Genomic DNA, 21,011 nt, shown 5'->3' on the forward strand with positions numbered 1-21,011 from the left:
TATTTGCACTTAACACCTTTGAAAATCTTCCCTAGTTGGATAATCTCTGCGCAACTTGTGCTTGCCATCCTTCTCGATTTTCTGAAATCACTTACCGAGGGGGGGTTCTTTTAAAGGTCATACCAGCCATCAGCTGAAGACTTTCCCAACCTTCAAAACCATTGAAGTGAGCAACGAACGTAACTCTACTGAGTTTGACGGTATGCTGGCTTTATAATTGGGTGTACCTTTTCCTTTGCCTGTATTGTCTTTAAAAAGAAAAAAGGGGGGTGGGAAGGAGGGGAGAAAATAATTTTCTGTGCAGTTTTAGTTTTGGTTTAAAAGAAACAAAGAATATTAGAAGGTTGAGAAAAGGCAGTAGAAGGAGGAACTTAGGAAGGGAGGTCTGAAAAAGATGAGCGGAGGGGAAAGAATGATGAAGAGCAGATCCAGGTCTGGAGACACATGAGCTGTCCAGCATCCCAAATTTGGAAGAAAAAAAAAATGAAAAAACTGTACCTAGGAGCAGTTGTGTTTTTAGCTAAAGGTCCGAACTATGAACTTGTAGACAGCTTTGAAAATTAGGTTCTAAGGCTGGAAGTTGCCCACCCCGTCTCTCTGTAAATGTTAAATTCTTGTGATCCTGAGCTGAGGATATTGCAGTTAGAATTCTCACCTCGTTTCCCCATCCAACAGGAAAAGAAATCTTGGGCATCTTGAGACAGAGAGCTATAGATGAAAAGACCAATGTGAGGAAATCTGCCCTCCAGGTAGGGATCTAACTTCTGCTTCTGTCCATGCCAAGCAGGATTCTTTAAAAGTAACGTCATGCAATTGGACATAAAAACTTGTGAGAGGGTACAGTCTTTCGATCAGTGTTTCTCAACCTCGACAACTTTAAAATGGGGGGACTTCAACAAAAAAAAGCATGGCTGGCTGGGGAATTCTGGGATGAGTTGAAGTCCCCCCATCTTAAAGTTGTCAAGGTCGAGAAACACTGCGTTAGAGGATTGCTCTATTTTAACAGCAGGCTCACGACTGAGGCTGAGAGGCAAAATAAGTCCCTCAAAAAAACGCAAGGGTGGGGATTGATTTGCTCAAACCCCCAGGATTTGCAAAAATACCAACACCAGATCACCAGCCCATCTGGTGCAATCCTATTTTTAATCTGAAGATGCCGGCACTTTCTTTCACGCCCTCTCTAGGTTTCTCAGGCATAGAGAGCTACTGTATTTATCCATCTTATCCCAATGCTGCCTGAGCCAGTAATCAGGCCCCGGGAGCCTCCAGGTTGTAGTTACATTGTTCTCCAGAACTTACAGTTTTTCATTGATTTTACTAACCATTTGGGGTCCCTTGGTTAGCTAACTGGAGATGGGTATCTCAGTTCAATGAATGTGGTTCCATCCCACTTTTTCCCCCCTGCAATGTTCCAATTTCAGCTGCTATTGAGCAGAGTGGGGTTACTGTTTGAAGCCTGCTCATTCCGTCACCTGCTAGAGATTAAATCTGGAATTTCTATGAAATGCAGATGTTCTTCCACTATTGTGATCCTTCTTCTCTGTGCCTTCTCTTTGTTTACCCCTCAATTTGAAACTAAAGATGTATAATTCATACCAGAATCATTGTGGGCCCTATATCTAAGTCAGCCCAATTGTTCTATATTGGTACTGAGAATGGTACTGAGAATTCCTGTCCCTGAAAGTGACAGTGAATGAAAAATGATTGTGAAATGTGACCTTAACTTGGGCAAATACTTGCTCTCCTGCTGAGAGATTTATTACTATGTAATGAAATATGTAAGCTTGAATAAATCACTTTTAAACATTTAAACCCTCATGTTTAGAATATTTATAGTGGCGTAATGAATTTGGATGGCAAGGTAATGAATCAGCACACACTCAAATGCAAAGCTGCACAAAATCCTGGTTGCACTGAATATCGTAGGTTTCTGTAGCGTATGCCCTTGGTCCAGCTCTCCCCACTTCCTTGTACATGACAGTTGTCAAGAAACAGAGGCGGCCATTATGTTGGCTCTGGAATTAGATGTCAGCAAGAGGTTTTGTTCCCCTTTCTATCATCCACTTTTAGTATTCACTACAATGCCGATCTTTGGTGGGGCTTCTCTCTTTATCCTTTTCTTGGAGGGTATGTCAGATTAATCTCTAAAACTAGTGCCTGAAGTTAAGTTTTTGTGTAAAAATAAAAGATCCAGGTTCCCAAACCATATAAAGCAGAGCTGAAAATGCGAGCGCTGCCCAGTCCAGTGGCATCATCGCATTGCCACCATGCTCCCTGCAATGCTTGGAAACCCAAGATGATGGTGGTGGAGGTGGAGGTGATGATGATGACAATGACAATATAGGGGTTCAGCTTCTTTGGCTCAGAGTTCCTGTTGTCCATATACACTGTACTCCACAGAAAACATGCCCCCCAGGAACTGTTCAGTGGGAAGTGCCTTCCACTGGACATTATTGCCCATGAAATTTCCTCTGATGATGGTAACTTTTGAATATCCCAATCGCTTGCTGTGGGAGTCTTTTCTGGGGCAAATAGAATGCATTCTGGTCCCTCTGCTTCTGTTCTATCTTGCCATTACGTTCCATATAATATCGCAAATGTCCCTGTTTTTTCTTTCACTGGTAACTTATAGCATTGGGCCCCAGAATGGTCATGGCATACTCAAAGCTTTCTGAAGGTTTGTCACTTATACTTCCTGCTCTGAGTTGAATTCCAAGATTAGCTTTTTCAGCTCATTGGATTTTTGGCAGGAACGGGTGCTGCTGGAATGAACTTACCATATTTACCTCTTTCCCATTTTCACGTATTTCCATATGTTGTCTGACGTCCAGGTGTTGACAAGCATTTTGAAACACGCTGTGGTTCCATGTACCTTGGAAGACTTGGCCACTCTCCAGGATCGGTGTCGTGATCCTGCTATCTCTGTGAGGAAGTTAGCGCTGCAGTCTGTTACAGATCTCTTACTGGTAAAGTGGTTCCCTTGACCCCCATCTCAACCCTCACTTCCCCCCAAATCCTGGGGATTATTCAAATCCTTGGACCCCGTTTCCTGGCTACGTTGCTGCCTAGTCACTAGTATAGTGAGATCAGCAGCATGTATAAATTGGAAAAACAAACAAACAAATAAAAAGTTGAAGGCCTTTTATGTTTCTCCAGCTGCTTGTATTTTTATTTTTTATGTGTTTTATTTTTAAAGTTCATTTTAACAATTGTATATATTTTCTATTTATTTTGAAGTTGCGCACTGTGTATTTCTCCAGCTGTTGTGCATTTTTATTTTGTGTGTGTTTTATTTTTAAAATTCATTTTAATAATTGTATATTTTTTATTTGTTTTGAAGTGACACACTGCCCAGAGTCATGTATGTGAGATTAGCAGCCATATAAATTGAGTGAATAAATAAATAAAAACTATTGACAACCTCTACTTATAATGGTTCTTGCTTCCAGAGATGTATGAGTCAATAGTGGGATAAGATACATTTCCTGCTATAGTTTTTCTTAGGCTTCTGGTTTGTCTGACTGGCCTGATCCATCATGGTTCTTAAGAAGGCTTCAACCAGCCCTTTGCAGAGTTTTTGTCTGCTTGCTATTGACATCTCAGCATCTGAACAGCCACCAAACCCCTCAGCTGAACTTTCTAACCATGCCTCTCCTTCTTCCAGTCTCAGCCAAAGAATGTTCTGATGCAGAAGGCCTGGCTCATGGGAGTCATCCCTGTCATTATGGACTGTGAGACCTCTGTGCAGGAGAAAGTTCTGGAATGTGTGGACAGTCTCTTGCTTCAGCAAATTAAGCCTTGCAATAAATTCACTCATCAAGACAAAAACCAAGTGCTGGCCTGGGATCTCCTTATGTTGCTCACAAAAGAGAGTCAAGAGCTGAGGTAGGGTTTCTTGCAACCGACTGCATCTAGAGCCCTCTTTTGTAACCTTGGGCACAATTATTCTCTTGCAAGACGCAGTGAAAATGTTGACCTGCGAGAGGGAGATAACTCGATTGTGAAAATCAGTTTCTATGCACGGGCAAAGTTCTGCTAGGAAAAGGGGGAAAAAAACATGGTGTCTTACTTTCTTATACAGTCCCTCTATATCTGGTGTAATATAAACTATTACAGGATAGTTCACCTTAAAAGAAAATGCTTCTAACCATTGGGATTCAAGTCTATCCTCAAGGAGATCTTAACTCTTAGAGTGTTTGCTTATTGAGTTTTTATTACTCAGCGAACAAGACTTGGCGCTTTTCATGATTTCCTTCCAGGATAGATAATTAGGAGCCACCAATGAAGCCACACACGGATGCCTACATCTCTGGAATTTCCAAATGATCCCCTATTCAGGAATTAACCAGGAAAGATCTTGCTTAACTTCCAAGGTCCAGTGCCAAGTGCTGCCACTTTACCTGGGCACTATTCCTCAAGCTAGGCAAATTGGCAACCGCTGCTATCTCTTGTGCAAGTTCCTTAGTTTAACCATGACTTTTTATCAAAAAGTAAGTTCTGTAATTGGAAAAGGAGGAAAAAACTGCCACTCGAGTTTGAGCGTCACTTTTCAGGTGTTTGAAGCCCCTTGCCAAATGTGTTATACTATTCCGGAGTTGTATTCGCCACTTTCTCTGATTCCACTTCAGAGAGAGGAGGGTTGAAGCTTCTGCTGTGCCTCCAGTGTTCCTGCAGTATCTTCCTATTTAATGATAAAGGTCAGGGCAAAAAGCCCTGCAGACCTTGATGAAAAAGAGTAGAAAGTCTCAGCTTCAGGAGCTATGAGGGGCAGGGGGGAGGTGTCAGAAGTAAGTCTCTAAGATTGCTGGTTGCCTGTCCTTAAGTGTAGCGCCTTGGTTTTTAAACCACAAAGATGGCTGAATGCTAATTAGAAATATCCCTCCATCATTCATAGAACGTTCTTCATTACGGCACTCAGTATGTTTTCTTGCCTGCAACTATGAGCGTTTATTCTGTTGTCTCTTTTTTCAGACTTTACAGGAAGCAAAATAAGGGGTGAGGTGCAGCTTCTGGAATGACAAGAACATATGCTGATTAAAAACAGCATCTGTTTATTAGTCAACAGCGTGTAACAGTTTTTAAAATAGAACATGTGTTAAAATTTAAACCATCACAAATCCTAATTTTGGCCCGTGGATGATATACTTGGAGTTTTTACACTGGCTGTGAGCTTTCTTAATCATCGCATATCTTTTATCCTATTTTGAGACAGGTTGAAATTTTTATGGGAAGAAGACACATTTTGGCACAGAGAAATAAGATTTTGGAAGTTTAAAAGGACATGGGTAGCATATGAGCAAGATAAAGGAACTAAATCCAAATTTTCTTTAGTCATTAAAAATGCGTAGAAACCTTCTGACGTGCCAAAGTTAATTTTCTTGAAGATCCTCAAGTTTCAAAATCTACTTTTATTAATCTTCTGGGTAATCTGAAAAACAGAGGGTATGAGTATTATATGGTTACTTGGAAGAGGGAGTAGCTATGATAATCTGTGGTATGGAAAGGAACCTAGGTGGTTCTCTGCTCCATCCATTGTGGTCCAGAGAGGAGATTAAATACAGCTTCTGCCTTTGTTTTAAGTTAACCATAGTTTACTGTACGCTCTGAACCCTAAACTTTGGGTAGTGTAAATCAGTATTTATTAAAATAAGCTAGCTTCATTAATCAACTGGTTTTCATATATATTAGTTAAAAGAGGTTGCAGTTTCTATGTTTGGACAAAACGAATGGCAGCGAAAGGAGTCTGGCTTTTTAGCAATGGTGAAATTCAACAACACCGCCTTTCCCATAATCAAAAAGGGCCCTCGTAATTGATTGATCTCTCTTTCAGCCGCTATTTAAGTAAAGCTTTCCACATTTTGGCCAAGAAGGACAAGTTCTCCTCTTCGTTCATTAATGGCATCATCTCCCACACTGAAACGGAGCGTGCTGCTGCTGCTTGGATGTTGCTGGCAAAAGTGGCTGGTTCCTCACCCAAGTTGGACTATTCTAAAATAATTAATGCCTGGGACAGCATCAGCAGGTAAGTTAAATCTTGAACAAAAGTGGGAGTGATCCTATAGCTGGAGTTACATATTGTACTCAAACCTTCCAGGGGTTCCTCTGGGTTTGGCCTAGCATGTTGACCTCAGCTACTGATTCATGATGCAGAGTCAGATGAGCCATGGCACAATGTGACATGTGAATCTAGCTGCTGTCATTCACGGGTGAGGAGTTGGGACTTATCACTTCATTCTTCTCGATTTTCCAGACAGCATGAAGCCAACATGGAGACCATGGTACACATCCTCAGTGTGATTGGAAGTGTTGCAAAACATCTGCCCCGCAGCATCCAGAACAGGCTAATGAGTGAGGGACAGTTGAACAGTCATTTGGGAGGGTACTTTTCTGGAAGCAGCAGCCTATCATATGAACTCTTCTTTGTGGGGGGAGGGTAACAGTGTCTATGCACTGCAACACTAATTTACTCTTGGAGTTTGGTCTCCTTTTGCAGATGATCTCAAATGTTGGCTGCAGGACTTCCAGTGTCCTTTGGAGGCTATCAGCCCAGCTATTGAAACTCTACAGAAACTTAGCCAGGCTATCACAGATGCCCCAAAGGAGATGCAGGTGAGGCCCACCAGGTCTTCTTTAAAGTAGTGAATTCCATTCTGTTCCAGCTGGTATTGTTCCTGGAGGAGTGGTGGCTTTTATTCACTGGAGGCTCTTCAGCCCTTGCAGTAGTCCGATTCTCAGCATTTCTCAGGGCTGCTGGGTATTGTGGTTCAGCAGCATCTAGTGGCTCCCTGATTTGATCACTTGCATTAAAAAGGGAGCTGTGTTTAATGGAAGAGGACCTGTTCATATCTATACTGACCAGGTGGAAGTAGATCATATCAAACCTAGGCTGGATAACTTAATATGTCATGGAGACAGCATCCTCCTAGCCACAAAGAAGTGTGGTCCTGGGGAAGGTTGCTATGTTAACTTAGCAAACATTAAATCAAATTTCACCCCTGTCATGTTTGAACAGGAGCTGCTGAATAACCTGTGTGGAGATCTTTTAGCTACCTGTGAGCATTACATCTCAAAAATAGTCCTCCAAGAGTATGGAATGGAACAGCTGCAAGAGGATGTCTTGGTAAATAAAACCAGAGGGTGTGTGGGTGTCATTTGTTAAACTCGGAATATCAAACTTTTGGATTTAGCCAGCCAACCAGAAGCCTTAATAAAAGAGATGTCAAGGTAAACACTTCTCAGTTGGCTAGGCTTTGACAAAATGGAATTTTAACACCAACTCAGGGTTCTCTTTCTGCTTTATGGCACTGTTTCATTTGGCAGGTAAGGCATCTCTTCACCTTGGGTGAGATTGCGCAACTGTGCCCAGCCAAAGTGGAAAAACGCATCTTCTTGCTGATACAATCCATCTTGGCTAGTCCTAACAACATGGAACAACGTAAGCTCTTCGTCCTTCTTCAGCTGGCCACGTTGCAGAGGGAATCTCCTCCTACTCGAAAGCCCTTTCTGATTTGGCGTATGTTGTTTCTAGTGTCCAGCCCTGTGGATAATGAAGATCTCCCAGTATCTCAACCATTGTCTCAATTCCGAGGGTCCGTGATGCCTTCTACTGTCAGAGCACATGCATTCATTACTCTAGGTAGGACACCTAGGTATTTTTTTGAGTGGGTGGGCCGTGAGGGGGAAGAAGAAAGCTTACCATATGCCCTCCCTTCTTTTACCATTCTCTAAAATCCATTGACATACTTCGTCGGTATATTTTGAAATTGTATCTCCTGTGTTTCCATTTCATCTGACTCCGTGCTAAACATGGAATGGTCAAAAAGATAATAGAAATAGACATTCTGGGTTTGTTTTGGTTTTGGTTTTGGTTTTGGTTTTAAGAAAAGCAAATCTAGTTGAACTAATGCTTTCTTATCCCTCCCAAAACATGAAATAACACGAGTCTTATCAATGGTGTCTTTGAAGATTTATCACAGTCTTTCTTGGAAGGGAGCTTGCCATTTGGAGCATAATGTCTTTCTCTCCCCCCGCCAGTAGTATGGCAGGGAACTCCTTGCTATGCATCAGAGAAGGTGGAATGGAGCAATAAGACAAGTGGCCACAGGGGAATGGGATGGATTTAATGATTGCCTCCCTCTTTAGGGAACATGGAGATGGGAGAGAAACAAAGTTCTCACAAAATTGCTAAAGGTTTTCTGTTCAATTGCAAAGTCTTGCCAAAGGCAGCCTTAAGCAGGTAGCCCATGACATTTAGAAATTCAGTGACATGGAGTGGTTAGGAGGAAGTTAGTCACCCAAGAGCCCTGGGCTTAGCAGCCAAATAGAACTGATTGTCTTTGAGCGAATCTATCCCAGGATTATCCTTTTCCACTAAACCATTTCTGCTTTTCATCTTTTGCCTGGTTTCCACTCTCTGCCACTCCCAATTCCCAAACCAGAAAGAATCTCAACCTTCTTCCTTTGCTCTTTCCTTTATGATAGGAAAGCTTTGCCTACAGCATGAGGACCTGGCGAAGAAATGCATTGCAGCCTTGGCTCGTGAGCTAGAGGTGTCCAAGGACGTGGCGGTCCGCAACAATGTAGTGATTGTAATGTGTGATCTCTGTATCCGCTACACCACCATGGTGGACAGGTATATTCCAGATATTGCCATATGCCTGAAGGATTCAGAGGCATTCATACGGAAGCAGACACTCATCCTCCTTACTAATCTCTTGCAGGTGAGGAAAAGCAGAATGGTAAGCAGCAGGGGGATTAAGCTTCTTCATTGTTCAAACTGGGGGCGCTCCACTTTTGGGTTCTGAGTCTGGTGTGCTATATTCTCATTAGAAACAAAAACGTGCAATTCACTTTCCTTGGCGTAGACATGAGACTATCATTGTCTAGTTAATTTAAACATGCCAACCCTGAAAATAACACGAACCTAAGAAACTGGAGAAAAGATCCAGGAGTTTGGGGGGATGTTAGCAGCTTTGAGCAAATGTGCTTTTCCGTGGAGACAGTATCCATATTTTCTCATCCAAAGGGCTGTTTTGCTGTTTTGATTTGATTAGGAAGAATTTGTGAAATGGAAAGGCTCCCTCTTCTTCAGGTTTGTTAGCATTCTGGTGGACCCCAACCCAGAAATTGCCAGGTAAGGAACATCTTTTGGAAGCCAGTAGGGTTCAAAACTTGGTGCTGCCTCCATTCCCTTTGAAATCTGGGAGAAGGGAGAAAATTCTGACTAGGTCTTTCGCCACTCAGCTAGTCTTTAGAAAGAAATATTAGGTCCTTACTTGATGATCGTGATGGTGATGATCCCACCTTTTTTATATAAAACTCAAGGCGCCAAACATATCTAATACTCCTGCCTCCTATTTTCCCCACAACAACAGTCCTGTGAGGTGGGTTGGGCTGAGAGAGTGACTGGCCCAAAGTAACCCAGCTAGCTTTAGCATTCATAGCCCCCAAAACATGGGATGACAAATTCATCATCCCAAGAAGATTTGCTGGCTTCTTTTAATACCTTAGTTTCTGGTCTTAGAGGCTTGTGAAGATAGATTTCAAAATAGCAATAGCAAGACAATATAGGACTTGGGGTTTTTTCCGTTTTTTTTTCTTCAGTTCTGTTTAAGTCTTGCACGTATTAGGGTCCTAGAGAAGGCAGATCTTCTCTGATCTTCTTGTTTCTTGAAATGAATTCTCAAGAACTCTTTGTGGAAGAGAAGTCTGCTTAGAAAAAATTGCAGGCACTTGTGCTGCCTTCTTCCTCTCCCATTTCAGCCTTTTCCTCAGTGTCAGCATGGCAGAGTTGCTAATAAAGCTGCAACCTTGAAAGAGGAGATGGGAGGAGAACGAAGGAGGTGCATGTTTTGAAGCTCTAGCCACAAGCAAAGGAAAGTAGCTGAACAAATGAAGGTGTTTTTCCTTCAAAGTTTTCACACCAGCCTTAATAATGTCCAAAACCTCTCAAGATTGTCTCCCAGAGAGTAACTGAAAGGGGCTAAATCCCATGGATGCCTGTGGGATTTCCCTATATGTGAACAATTAGAAATGGCAGCCCAGTGTTTTAGATCTTGACCCACATATTTCCAAAGCGTAGTCTTCAGGGTCTGATTCATCCTTTCAGTGAGACCGTCTGCCTGGGGGTGATGAAGACTGGTACACACCCTTTTTATCCCTAGGCAGATGGTCTGAAATCCTTAAATTGAAATCCTCGAAATCCCTGAAATCCCTAAATTACCCTGTAACCTAGCAATTGGAAAATCTGTTTCAGTCACCAGGTTACAGGATAATTTAGGGATTACCCCTTCCACCATTACCTGTTCATTTCCCTTTGCCTGTATTCTGGCTTTAACTAACGGGACCATCTACTCCCTTCGAAGGAAAACCCCCTTCTTTTGTTCGGCTACTTTACTCTGTTTGCTGGCAGCTGCAGAACTTTAAAACACACTTCATTCTCCTCCCATCTCCTCTTTCAAGGTTGCAGCTTTATTAACCACTCTGCCATGCTGATGCTGGGGAAGAGGTTCAAATGGGAGGGGAAGAAAAGAAGGTAGGCTGTTATTTTTTCTAAGCAGCCTTCTCTTCCACACTCCTCTGTAGAGGTATTGATGAGGCTGGGACCAGCTCTTAAGAAGCAAATGATTTTTAAAAATGGTGATATAGAGAGCCAGCTAACTTTTGTTTTCCCCACAATGCCTGAATTTAGGATAATATTGTCCCATATCTCTCCAGCAGGGGGAAGTACAGCATTATATTGTTCATCAGGCTGAAATCTAGTTGAGTCTTGTGTGTTTATTTAAAAAGCAGTATGTGTTGATACCTGCTGCTTTATTTATGCTTGGATTGTTCCTTAAACAAACACTAGACAACTACTTGTATGACTTTCAGTCAATTATGTAAACTTGCATATAAGTAAAAACAATAGTTCTGGAGTCTGTACAGGATTGTGTGTACAGAGAGAGGAGAATAATGCACTTTCTGCTGACATTTGCCACTGTTTTTAAAGGAATGCCCAATAGAAATGCAGAGCACTGTTTATTCATTAAGGACATATCTGCCTGGCATTTATTTTACATCATGGCTGGATGCAAGTCAAGGATGGTAGGACTTGCATATTCCAGACTGATTTCAAGGCTTGCTTATTACTGATGTATTTGATTTGATTTGCATATCACATTCAGGAACCCAAGGCAATATACATGATGCTCCATTTGGTGAGAGAGAGTGGACTGGCCCAAGATCACCCAAGGAACCTCCCCAGCCTTAGTCCAGCACTTTAACCACTACACTACTGGCTTAGGACTTAGTTGCCGAGTCAGTGGGCTGTGATCTTTTTACTTGCTTATTAGCCAAATGTCTGTATTGTCCCCAAGGTAATAACTCTGGACAGTATACCACTCTAACAGCACCCTTCCTATAAATTTAATGGCAGTTTCCTATTCTGTTTGGGAGAGCTCTTATATTTAAAAAATGTAGAAAGTTTAACCTCTCAAACAGGAATATTTATGTCAAAACAAGTATTGGGGTATGGGGATTGCCTTTCCATACTCCTTTTGGGTAAGGGAGAGCCGGTTTGGTCTAGTGGTGAAGGCACCAGGCTAGAATCCAGGAGACTGTGAGTTCTAGTCCTGCCTTAGGCATGAAAGCCGGCTGGGTGACTTTGGGCCAGTCGCTCTCTCTTAGCCCAACTCACCTCATAGGATTGTTGTGGGGAAAATAGGAGGAGGAAAGAGTATCAGGTATGTTCGCCAGCTTGAGTTATTTATTAAAATAATAAAGGTGGGACAAAAAATCTAAAAAAAAAAGTGGGGGGGGGATGCACTCTATTCCTTTTTAAGGGAAATACCTTCTTGGAAGTGATCATTAGTACTGCTTTGGAAAAAAAGCCACTGTTGATACTTCTTGAGAAAATGCCAGTAATGATAACCAAGATTATCTGCCATCAAGTAGCTCTTTAAATGAGGATATGCTGGCCCTATGCAACACTAAGAATTGCCTTGGTGGCTCAGGGTTCATTTGCCATATTTACCCAAGGAAGATGACCACTGCAAAAAATAAAAAGTAAGGACTATACAGAAAAACCTCATCTGCCTCCCTTTCCCTATAATCAGTAAATGCAAGATGGTGCCTTCCTTGCAAGCAAATACAGTACTCTAATAATTTTGAGAGCTGTTGTCCAGTTGCTTCTGCGTTAGAAGTATCCCCTTCCTCGGCCTTTCCCCCTTTGTTTGGACCAACAAACCCATTTTCTGACCTGGCTCTGAATGTATGGTGACAACAGCTGATAGCTTTGAGTGTTCTAATGCCCCACAAGGTAACTCATGGTTGCCACATCTTGGACTGATAGATTCTGTATGTTTAATTATGTATTAGCATTTAATCAGATGGGATTTTATTTTCCAACTTCTGCATTTTCATGTTTTGCTTTTCCTCTTGGAGATTCACCACCATCACTCCAGAAGTCTTGCTTATATAATTAGGTTAAGTCTGTAGCAATGAACTTCTCCTCCTGGGGAGTTCATCTCTGCTTTATGTAAAAGCTACCCAGCTATGAATGGGAATATTTTTCAGTAACGTTCCACATATTGGGGTGAGGATGGGGGAAATATTCATTTGCTTTAAAAAAAACCTTCCTAAATATTGAGGTTCCAAGTTCAGACTAGGCAAGTAGACCTGTTCTTCTTAATAAGATTTAGTTACTGTGAGTAACTGCTAGTTAATTATCTCAAACGTTGTAATTACTGACGGTGTTTACTGTTCTATTGAGTTATTTCTCCCTTTAATTATGTTGGATTATAATTAGAAGCAAAATTGTAGGATGGGCCCTGAAAGCTTTTCTAAAGAGTTCTGGGTAAGGGAATGGCACCAAAATAGGCTGTATATTTCTTAACCATGACATTTTAAGCAAGGCAATCTCTGGAGAAGCCTAGGATCTGAGAGAGGAAAGACCTCATATTTCACAAAGTTTTGGTTTTGCTGCTTCTGTGTCACTCAACCGTGTGTCATTCCCTCTTAGTATTGTGCAAGCATCATTAATGTAGAGAAGTGTCTGTGAGTCTTGGTTGATATTTCATAGGAAAAATTAAGTGGCTGCTAATTGTGCAAACAATGCTAAAATCAGTGTTTCACATCAAAATGTCCAGTGATACTGGATTCCCTGACATCTGTGTTCTGCAAATAGAGCAGATTTGCACATTGAAGTATTTGAAGTATAAAGCTTGCCAGCATTGAAGCTTTGCCCCTTCGTTCCTTGAAACCCTGCTTCATCCCTCCACTGTCCTTCATACCCTTACCTGCCATTTTTCAGGCTTCTGATATTTCATCACTTTCTGGCTGGGAGCTTTCTCTTAAAAAACAAAAGCTGGGTTTCTTAGGGCACTCTCCATTTTGTACCTTGGAGAGCATCACAGTTGCCAACTTCTCTACTTTTTAAGAAGAAAGTGTTGATCACAGACAGGAGTGTTTTTTCCCAAATGCTGTTGTTTTCTTGGCCTCCTCCACAGCTTTGCCAAGTTCTGCTTGGTGCACCTCCTACTCAAGAGGAATCCAGTCATGTTTTCTCAGCACTTCATCGAATGCATCTTCCATTTCAACAGCTATGAGAGACATGAGAAGTACAACAAATTCCCCCAGACTGAGAGGTCCGTGAATTTACATTCATGTCGTTATGAACATAAACTGCTCACAGTTGAGGCCCACTTAGTTGCTTCCTTCTCCCTATCATCTGCTGGTTAATGTTCCAGGGAGTTTACTTTTTATGGATAAAGGACAGTCCGAAGTAAAGGCATGCTAGAACTTGACCCAAATATAGACCTTGGTTAAAAATCTATGGCAGTACAGACCAACAGACAGCTGGAGTGGTTTGGATTAAAGCTGACTATTGATGGTCAAGACCCCAGATGGAAGAAGTCTGGTTTAGGTTGTGCCTCATTGTTCTTATAGTGCACTCTTAGATCTTCTTCCCCTTACAACCATCCTCCACTGTTTCTGGGGGGTACAGGCAGAACACCGCTATCAACCTGCATATACACACACGTAGCCTACAATGAATGTCAGTTTCCTAAGACAAACTTCTTCCCTCACCCAAGCCAGTATTGTGGCTATGCTAGTTGGGCGTTCAGGAAATGGTAGAGGACAGCAGGTCAGAAAAGTGAGAAGATCAGCTGTCCTGGCATGATGGAGTGCAAGCGAGTGAAGGAAGGAGCATGGAAATCTGGGGAAGGGAAGAGAAGATGGAAAGTCAGTGAGGACCATCTGAGAGAAAAAAAGGGCTGAAGCTCAAGACAGATGAGAAGACTGGGAGGGAGCTATGTCATAATCCTAGAGGAAAGGGCTTCTGAGGATCAGGACCAAGTATTCCTATCTAGTGCAGGGATCCACAGTCTTTTTCAGCTGAGAGTCAGGGTGTGGTCTTTGAATGGTGTGCCTTGGGCCACACTCTAAGAAATGTTGGGGCCAGGATAAAACCTACGTTCAGTTGAACTGGAATGGAATTTAACACACTGAATATGCTTACTCCCCATGCATTCAATTATCCTCCCCTGCCATCCTATGAAAAAGTACAAGTGGTGGTTGCATCAGAGAAATTGGGTTCAGGAGAGCCTCCGGGGCAGTTGTCAAGATGTTAGGCCTGTTTTCCCCTTAGCTCCTTACAGTTCTGAGGTGCCTGTTTCTGACACAGAGTGAATGCAGGGGCTGGCTCTTTGCGTGCCTTTGTAACCTCTGCCTCTCTTGGGGGTTTTGTTCACTTGCGACAGGGAGAAGAATCTCTTTTCCCTGAAGGGCAAAGCCAAAAAAGGCCTCCGGATGCAGATTTACAAGTTCCTCCTGGAGCATTTCACTGACGAACAGCGATTCAACATCACCTCAAAAATTAGCCTGAATGTCCTGGGTATGGCTGCAGCTTCAGATAGTTTTAACCAAAGATACCTGTGTAAAATAAGAGGGCCTTTCCAAAACTGCCCTGTTTTGCAGATAGGAGTTATCCCTAGCTGTAGGATTCCTGCCTTTGCTCAAAGTAAGAGCTGGGAGGTCCATCCTCAGCTACTGAAAACTCTCCTAACATGATCTCATCTCGCACGGCATTTGGCTGCTTGAAACAGAGTGGCAAATTGTACAGGTTTCCTTCCTGAGTCAAGATACACCCGACCTAATTGATTTGGGTACATTTTGTGAAAGTCTAATTGCAGCTTAGCGAAATTCAATAGCTTACCATTTGTTGTCCTTTTGAAACACCAAAGGTCAATCACCTATGCGATTGCCTCATCCTGCTGCATTGATGGACAGTTCTCTGTAAGAACATGCATTACTGTTAGACTGCATGTTCCTCATGTAGGAGAGAACTTCCTGCTAAAACATTTGGATGTTCCTCTCCTCTCCTTTCTCCAAACTTGATTGTAGCCTGCTTTGTGGACGGGGTCCTCCCTCTCGATATGGAAGCCAGTGAGCTGCTCTCGGATACCTTTGAGATCTTGAGCTGCAAGGAGATCAAACTCTCAGCCATGAGATCCAGACCAGAGGAAGACATCCAGCCTGAGGAAGATGAATTGGCCATGGCCAATGCTGTCATGCAAGTGGCCCAGAAGAAGCTCATTTCACAAGTTAGTGTCACAACCAGTGCTACCCAGGAGTAGGTTGCTCCCTCTACTTACTCCAGAGCAAGACAATTGCAAATTACTTTCATTTGGAGGAGGAGTTCTGGTTATGCTGGCAGTTACATTCAATGTGGGTTCATTTAATCCTGACAAAACTTGCTACTCATCTGCTGTAAGTAGCATGGGAGAGTAGTTCTAAAGGAGACACTAGCTTCTGGAAAGGTGGACCAAGTTGCAAGCTAATTTCTAGGTATGGAGCACCCTATTTTCAATTCTGGTAGTAGGGAGCAGCGTTGATCTTTTAGGAGCCTGGGCAACTGGAATTGTTCAGTCCTAGTAATGCTACAAGTAATCATGCCTGGAAATGTTCTCAAGTGCCAAAAGTTGTTCCCATCTCTAGGAAGGCTTTCATCATTGTGTGCTTGATTGCTCCATTGTTTTGAGTGAACAGCCCTCTTCACCTAAATGTCTCTCTTTGTGCTCAACCCAAACCATAGGTTCAAAAGAAGAATTTTATAGAAAATGTCATTCCCATCATTACTTCATTGAAGACCTTGTTGGAGCAAAATAAACTTCCAGCACTGAAAGACCTCATGAACTACCTCCGGGTAATCTTAATCAGGATACACTATTAAAATTTGAGTCAGGGGGCAGCACCTTCCTGAAGTGTTTGTTGCTCATGGTGAATATTACTACCCCATCTGGAAGATGTGCGGTATTATAACATTTCACGTTCCACCTATTTGGAAAGTAACATGATGACTAGGATCTGGAGAGTAGAAAAACCATGTGGGCGTCAGGGGAAAGACATGGCAGCAAGCTAAGTGTGGAGGTAGTCAATCTGACTTTGCCAAGAGGATCTCTTAGAGCAGTGTTTTTTAGACTTGGCAACTTTAAGATGTGTGGAATTCAACCCCCAGAATTCCCCAGCCTTAAAAGTCTGATTGTGAAAGTCAGTCTTCGATTTCTAATAGGGAAGCAGTTAACAGGCTTCTCCTGTGTTTCTTGGCTCTTTTGTCAAAGCCTGGATGAGGGTTACAGGTAATCCGCGACTTAATGGCCACAATAGGGACCGGAAAATTCATCATTAAGTGGTATGGTCATTAAGCAAGGCATGTGACCACACCTGATTTTATGACCTTTTTGCCATGGTTAAGTGAATCATGTGATTCCCCATTGACTTTGCTTGTCAGAATTTGGCTGGGAAGGTTGCAAATGGCAATCATGTGACCCCAGGATGCTGCAACTGTTGTAAATACATGCCAGTTGCCAAGCACCTGAATTTTGATCACGTGACTGTAAGGACGCTACCACTGTCGTAAATGTGAGGACCGGTCATAAATCACTTTTTTCAGTGCCGTTGTAACTTTGAATGGTTGCTAAACAAATGGTCGTAAGTCGAGGACTACCTGTACTTGTTATTCCCTAGAGCTGGGAATCATATTGTCAACTGTTACGGTGGGACCCTGAGATTAACCCAAAGGCCATCAGCAAAACACAGCCAGCAAACCTCCTTCTGCCATCTCCAACACTGCTTTTCTCCAGGAGGTCATGCAAGACTATCGCAACGAAATCAAAGAGTTCTTTGCCATGGACAAGCAGCTTGTGGCCGAGCTGGAGTATGATATGAAGAAGTATGAGGAGCAGCTGGAGAGGGAGGCTGAACAAGGCCAGGAGCTGTACATAGATCATGAAGACCCCAACACTCTGATGGCAAGGCAGGTACTAATTTCCAGTTTGGCTGTTGTAGAGTCCCAGAGAACTCATGCTTAAGCCACTCCGAATAGGCTGCTGACAAGCAACTACTTTTCCATGAAGTGGAGAGGGGCAACATAATGCGTTGCAGCAAGCAGCCACTGCGTCTGAAGGATGCTGCCGCTGAAGCCAGAGCAGGCCAGCTGGGCAAGAAGCAGCTGTTGAGAGGACACAGCAACTGGGTTTGGCACATCTGGTTAGAGCAGCCTTTGATTCCCTCCTCTCCCCAACGTATTGGACTACCGGTTTTGTAATTTCCAGCCAGCGTGTTTTGGGAATTACGGGAGATGTGCTCCAACACAGCTAGAGGCTTCCAACTATGGAAAGGTTAGATTACAAGCCAAATACCTTACCTGTTTTTACTTTGGCTTGGTAGGTTTTATGCTACTTTCCACATTAATCTTTCCTGTAGGATTGGTGATCATCATTCTCTCAGATGAAGATGGGAGGGGTGTTAAAAATGTTCCATTTAGTGCAGTGCCCTTGTCAAACTACAGGGCTACTAGAGAGAGTTCTCTTCCAGCTTGAGAGGGACATAATGACGATAAACATGGCTTCCTTTGCAGAGAGGTGAATGAGGCTAATATCGTAATGGAGTTTTAGCACCTCTCTGTTTTCTCCTTTAAATAACAGCCTCCTACCTTGGAGAGAAGTGCGCATCCTAGGGATCAGAAGGATGAGGCTTCTCCACTTACCCAAAGCAGCTCTCCAGCTTTGCGATCTCCGCTATCAGCGCTTGCTCTGTTTACAGTGCCCAGGCCAGGAGTCACGAATCGCAGACTCAGGTACAGCTCTGGAACTCTTTCCTTCCTTTTGGGTGTGCATTTCACTAAGACACACTTAAACTGAGCGTTTTATACTGTCTCTTAGTTTGGATAAGATTGTGGCTGATCCTAGGCTTGTCTGAGTTCAGGCACGTATAAGCCAAGCGCGCGTGCAAGCCGGCCAGCTCTTTTATCCAACAACGCAAAGGTGACTGGCGTCGTGCAGCACTCAGTGGGGGATGTTTAAAGCTCGCAGGATGGGGACGAAAACGCTGAGCTGCTTGTTCTCCTCATAGGAATTTGTCCCTGAATACCTTTGCCATCCTGAACTCTGCTAAACAAGCTCTGGAGGCCACTGAGACGCAGCGCAGCAGGAGCATGGGGGCCAGGCCTGATTCTCTGGGGAGCAGGCAAAGTGATAAAGGTAGGCTGTTCCCCAGCCAATAAATAGCTTCTTGTACCCAGCTAGGGAGCTGGCCTAACATGATGGGTCCAGTTGTGCCTCACTGTAGGCATTTCCTCTGGCTAACATTGCCCCCCCCTTTTCTCCCTCTTAGCCTCCTTTTGCAGCCTAAACCGACCATCTTCCGGAACTAACATACCCTTGGAGGGCCGTGCGATCAGTACTCCCGAAAGTAAGTTTCTAAAAAAGCTTGTTTTTGTTTTAAAGTGTTCTTGCTTGGAGGAAGGGCAGCTGGATGGCTCTGGAGAGATTCTTAGTTCAAGCCTTGCCTTCCCAAACAAGCATACCAATGTCTTGATGCCACTGATTGCAAGTTCAAAAGTGACAAACAAGGTAGACATTGGCAACATCATGCAAAGATGGACTGCTGGGTACCTTTTCAGTCAGCATTGTTTATTGTCACTTTTTGGAGCCTCATAAGCTTGGGAGCCTGACATTTTCAAGAATAAGCTTTAAAGTGCTTATTCTACATTTTGAGCCCAAGTTGACATCTCTGCTGGTATCCCAAAGCAGTTCACAACATAACTGTAATATTAGAAGGGCATCTGAAACCGTTGAACACATGCATGCATAAACTGCAGTGGTGACGCCAGGTCTTCAAATTCTGACGGAGCTGAAGAGGATCCTGCTCTTTTGGATGTTCAGAGGCTGATGGTGGAGCACGTAACTACGTGCAGAAGGATCTAGTTTTGATCCTTTTATCTGCCTTCTGCCCTCCAGATATCCTGACCTTCTGCAGGATTAAAGAAGCTGCAGTTCCACATTTCTGGAGATCTGTTATATATTTACCAGTGAAAGGAAGGGTGGCAAGGAACAGTCCCCACCTGAGATCTATAGCAACGTGTCATTTCAAGCAGCAAGTCAACAGCATGCAGACATTTTTTCTGATTCATCATTCCTCTCGAACTGGGCTGCGTTGAAAGGTTCAGGTGCCATTTGCAATGTCTCCTTTGCAAAATCTCTTGGGAAGCCACCCCTGTCAAAATTGTGCCTTTCTTCTTCCTACCCAGCACTTTGTATCGATGTCTGTTCAAGTAGAGGAAGAGGCTGGCTGTTAATCCCGGCATGGGCCAGAGCGTAACCTTTCAGTTTTGCATCCAAAAAGCAACATAAACTGTATTGCATTACTGTTGCCTGAATTGGCCTCTTTTGAAGTCCCTCTGGCTCAGAGTCCCCCAGTCTCGGTCCAGAACGGAAGCTGCTTTCCACCCGGTCCCATCCTGTCCTGTTTTTATTTAATGGCCATTTTCAAAGCTGCAGGTCTGTTTTGCCTCTGTCTGTTTTGTGCCAACTATCCTTGCCTTCTTGCCTAGGTCAAAAGTAGCAACTCATAGCTGTGTGCAACCCACAGCATGCTGTTTGTGGACCCCAGAATGAGTGGGGCTCAAATTTTCAGACTTTTAGGAACGGTCAATTGTTCCTGTTTGGGATGGGGATTTTAGAAGCAAACCCACATGCCTTAATTTTGTCCCTTAAGGCTCACCAAAAATAGAGCTGGTCTGAAAATTTCAACCCTGTCCACCCTGGTGAGAACAAAACATCCCTGGCCGCATCCTTCGTGGTGGGAAAAAAGACTGACCACCTCTAGTGGGGAAGCTGAGAGCACAACTAGTTAAGAGGCACAGAATAGGCACAATCAGGCAATGATGGTTTGCAAGTACAGGGGTTCGCCTAGTTTTGCCTAATGGTACAAGGTTACATAGGGCAACTGTACATACTTGGAATTGCAAGCTTTCGCCATGGCCAGTCTTTCAGCTGCTGCTGTTCTGGGCAGGTCTAAGCCCCAGTGCTGCCTTCGTTTATTAATATGTCATAATCCTATTTAAATGTGGGTTTAACTCCCCCCACCCTTTATTATAGTTAGCTGCTTAGGTGTCATTCATTGGTGGAAAGCCCAGGTATAAATTTAATAAATGTTGAGCTTCCCAGAAGGTTCAGATTACCTTGTACTAAAGGCTATGCATTTTGTTTTTCCAGAGTCAATTAATGATGTGACCTTCGGAGCTGGAGTCAGCCATATTAGCCTCACCCTCACACCTTCTTCTGTTCGAGGCATGTGGATTCCTGTTTCCTTACTATATTTTTTGGAAAACGAAACATGGAAGAGGCAACCCCGCTAATACCTCTTCTGTTCCTTCTGCAGTCAAACAGGAATCAGAGGCTTCCCAGAGGCAGATCGTTTGCTTGGCATCACCAGATAAGCCGTGAGTGTAACTGATATGTGGACTACAACTATCCCGCAAGTCAGTGTTTCTCAACCGTGGCAACTTTAAGCTATGTGGACTTCAATTCCCAGAATTCCCCAGCCAGCCACGCTGGGGGAGTTGAAGTCCACATAGCTTAACCTTGCCAAGGTTGAGAAACACTGCTGTAACCTGTACATGTCTTTTTGTCCTGCCCTTCTTCCACCATGATCAGGATGATCTAAGGGTGGCTAATTTAAGCGACATT

The 21,011-nt window shown here is 43.3% G+C and overlaps 1 protein-coding gene across 5 annotated transcripts in view; it reads left to right on the plus strand.

The window, feature by feature from the left end:
• Positions 1-21,011, plus strand: part of NCAPD3 (non-SMC condensin II complex subunit D3) — a 35,183-nt gene that overhangs the window by 12,284 nt on the left and 1,888 nt on the right. For 2 of the 5 annotated variants that reach the window (XM_007441393.3, XM_088139024.1), the window contains 22 exons: positions 117-200; positions 676-749; positions 2,832-2,966; positions 3,665-3,885; positions 5,831-6,022; positions 6,251-6,348; positions 6,494-6,609; positions 7,013-7,120; positions 7,321-7,435; positions 7,529-7,636; positions 8,482-8,720; positions 9,054-9,133; positions 13,488-13,625; positions 14,742-14,875; positions 15,385-15,584; positions 16,076-16,186; positions 17,124-17,300; positions 17,967-18,118; positions 18,394-18,521; positions 18,655-18,732; positions 20,538-20,612; positions 20,704-20,764. In XM_007441393.3, coding sequence (XP_007441455.1) covers positions 117-200; positions 676-749; positions 2,832-2,966; positions 3,665-3,885; positions 5,831-6,022; positions 6,251-6,348; positions 6,494-6,609; positions 7,013-7,120; positions 7,321-7,435; positions 7,529-7,636; positions 8,482-8,720; positions 9,054-9,133; positions 13,488-13,625; positions 14,742-14,875; positions 15,385-15,584; positions 16,076-16,186; positions 17,124-17,300; positions 17,967-18,118; positions 18,394-18,521; positions 18,655-18,732; positions 20,538-20,612; positions 20,704-20,764 — 2,824 coding nt within the window. Of the gene's footprint in view, positions 1-116; positions 201-675; positions 750-2,831; positions 2,967-3,664; positions 3,886-5,830; positions 6,023-6,250; positions 6,349-6,493; positions 6,610-7,012; positions 7,121-7,320; positions 7,436-7,528; positions 7,637-8,481; positions 8,721-9,053; positions 9,134-13,487; positions 13,626-14,741; positions 14,876-15,384; positions 15,585-16,075; positions 16,187-17,123; positions 17,301-17,966; positions 18,119-18,393; positions 18,522-18,654; positions 18,733-19,280; positions 20,677-20,703; positions 20,766-21,011 lie in introns of those variants that run through there. The other 3 variants (XR_015795839.1, XR_015795838.1, XM_088139023.1) reach the window with 3 other exon arrangements.

Source organism: Python bivittatus, unplaced genomic scaffold (genome assembly GCF_059951505.1).
Source record: "Python bivittatus isolate LINGU-HERP-01145 unplaced genomic scaffold, Pbiv_v1 ctg000320_np1212, whole genome shotgun sequence".
Taxonomy (NCBI): domain Eukaryota; kingdom Metazoa; phylum Chordata; class Lepidosauria; order Squamata; family Pythonidae; genus Python; species Python bivittatus.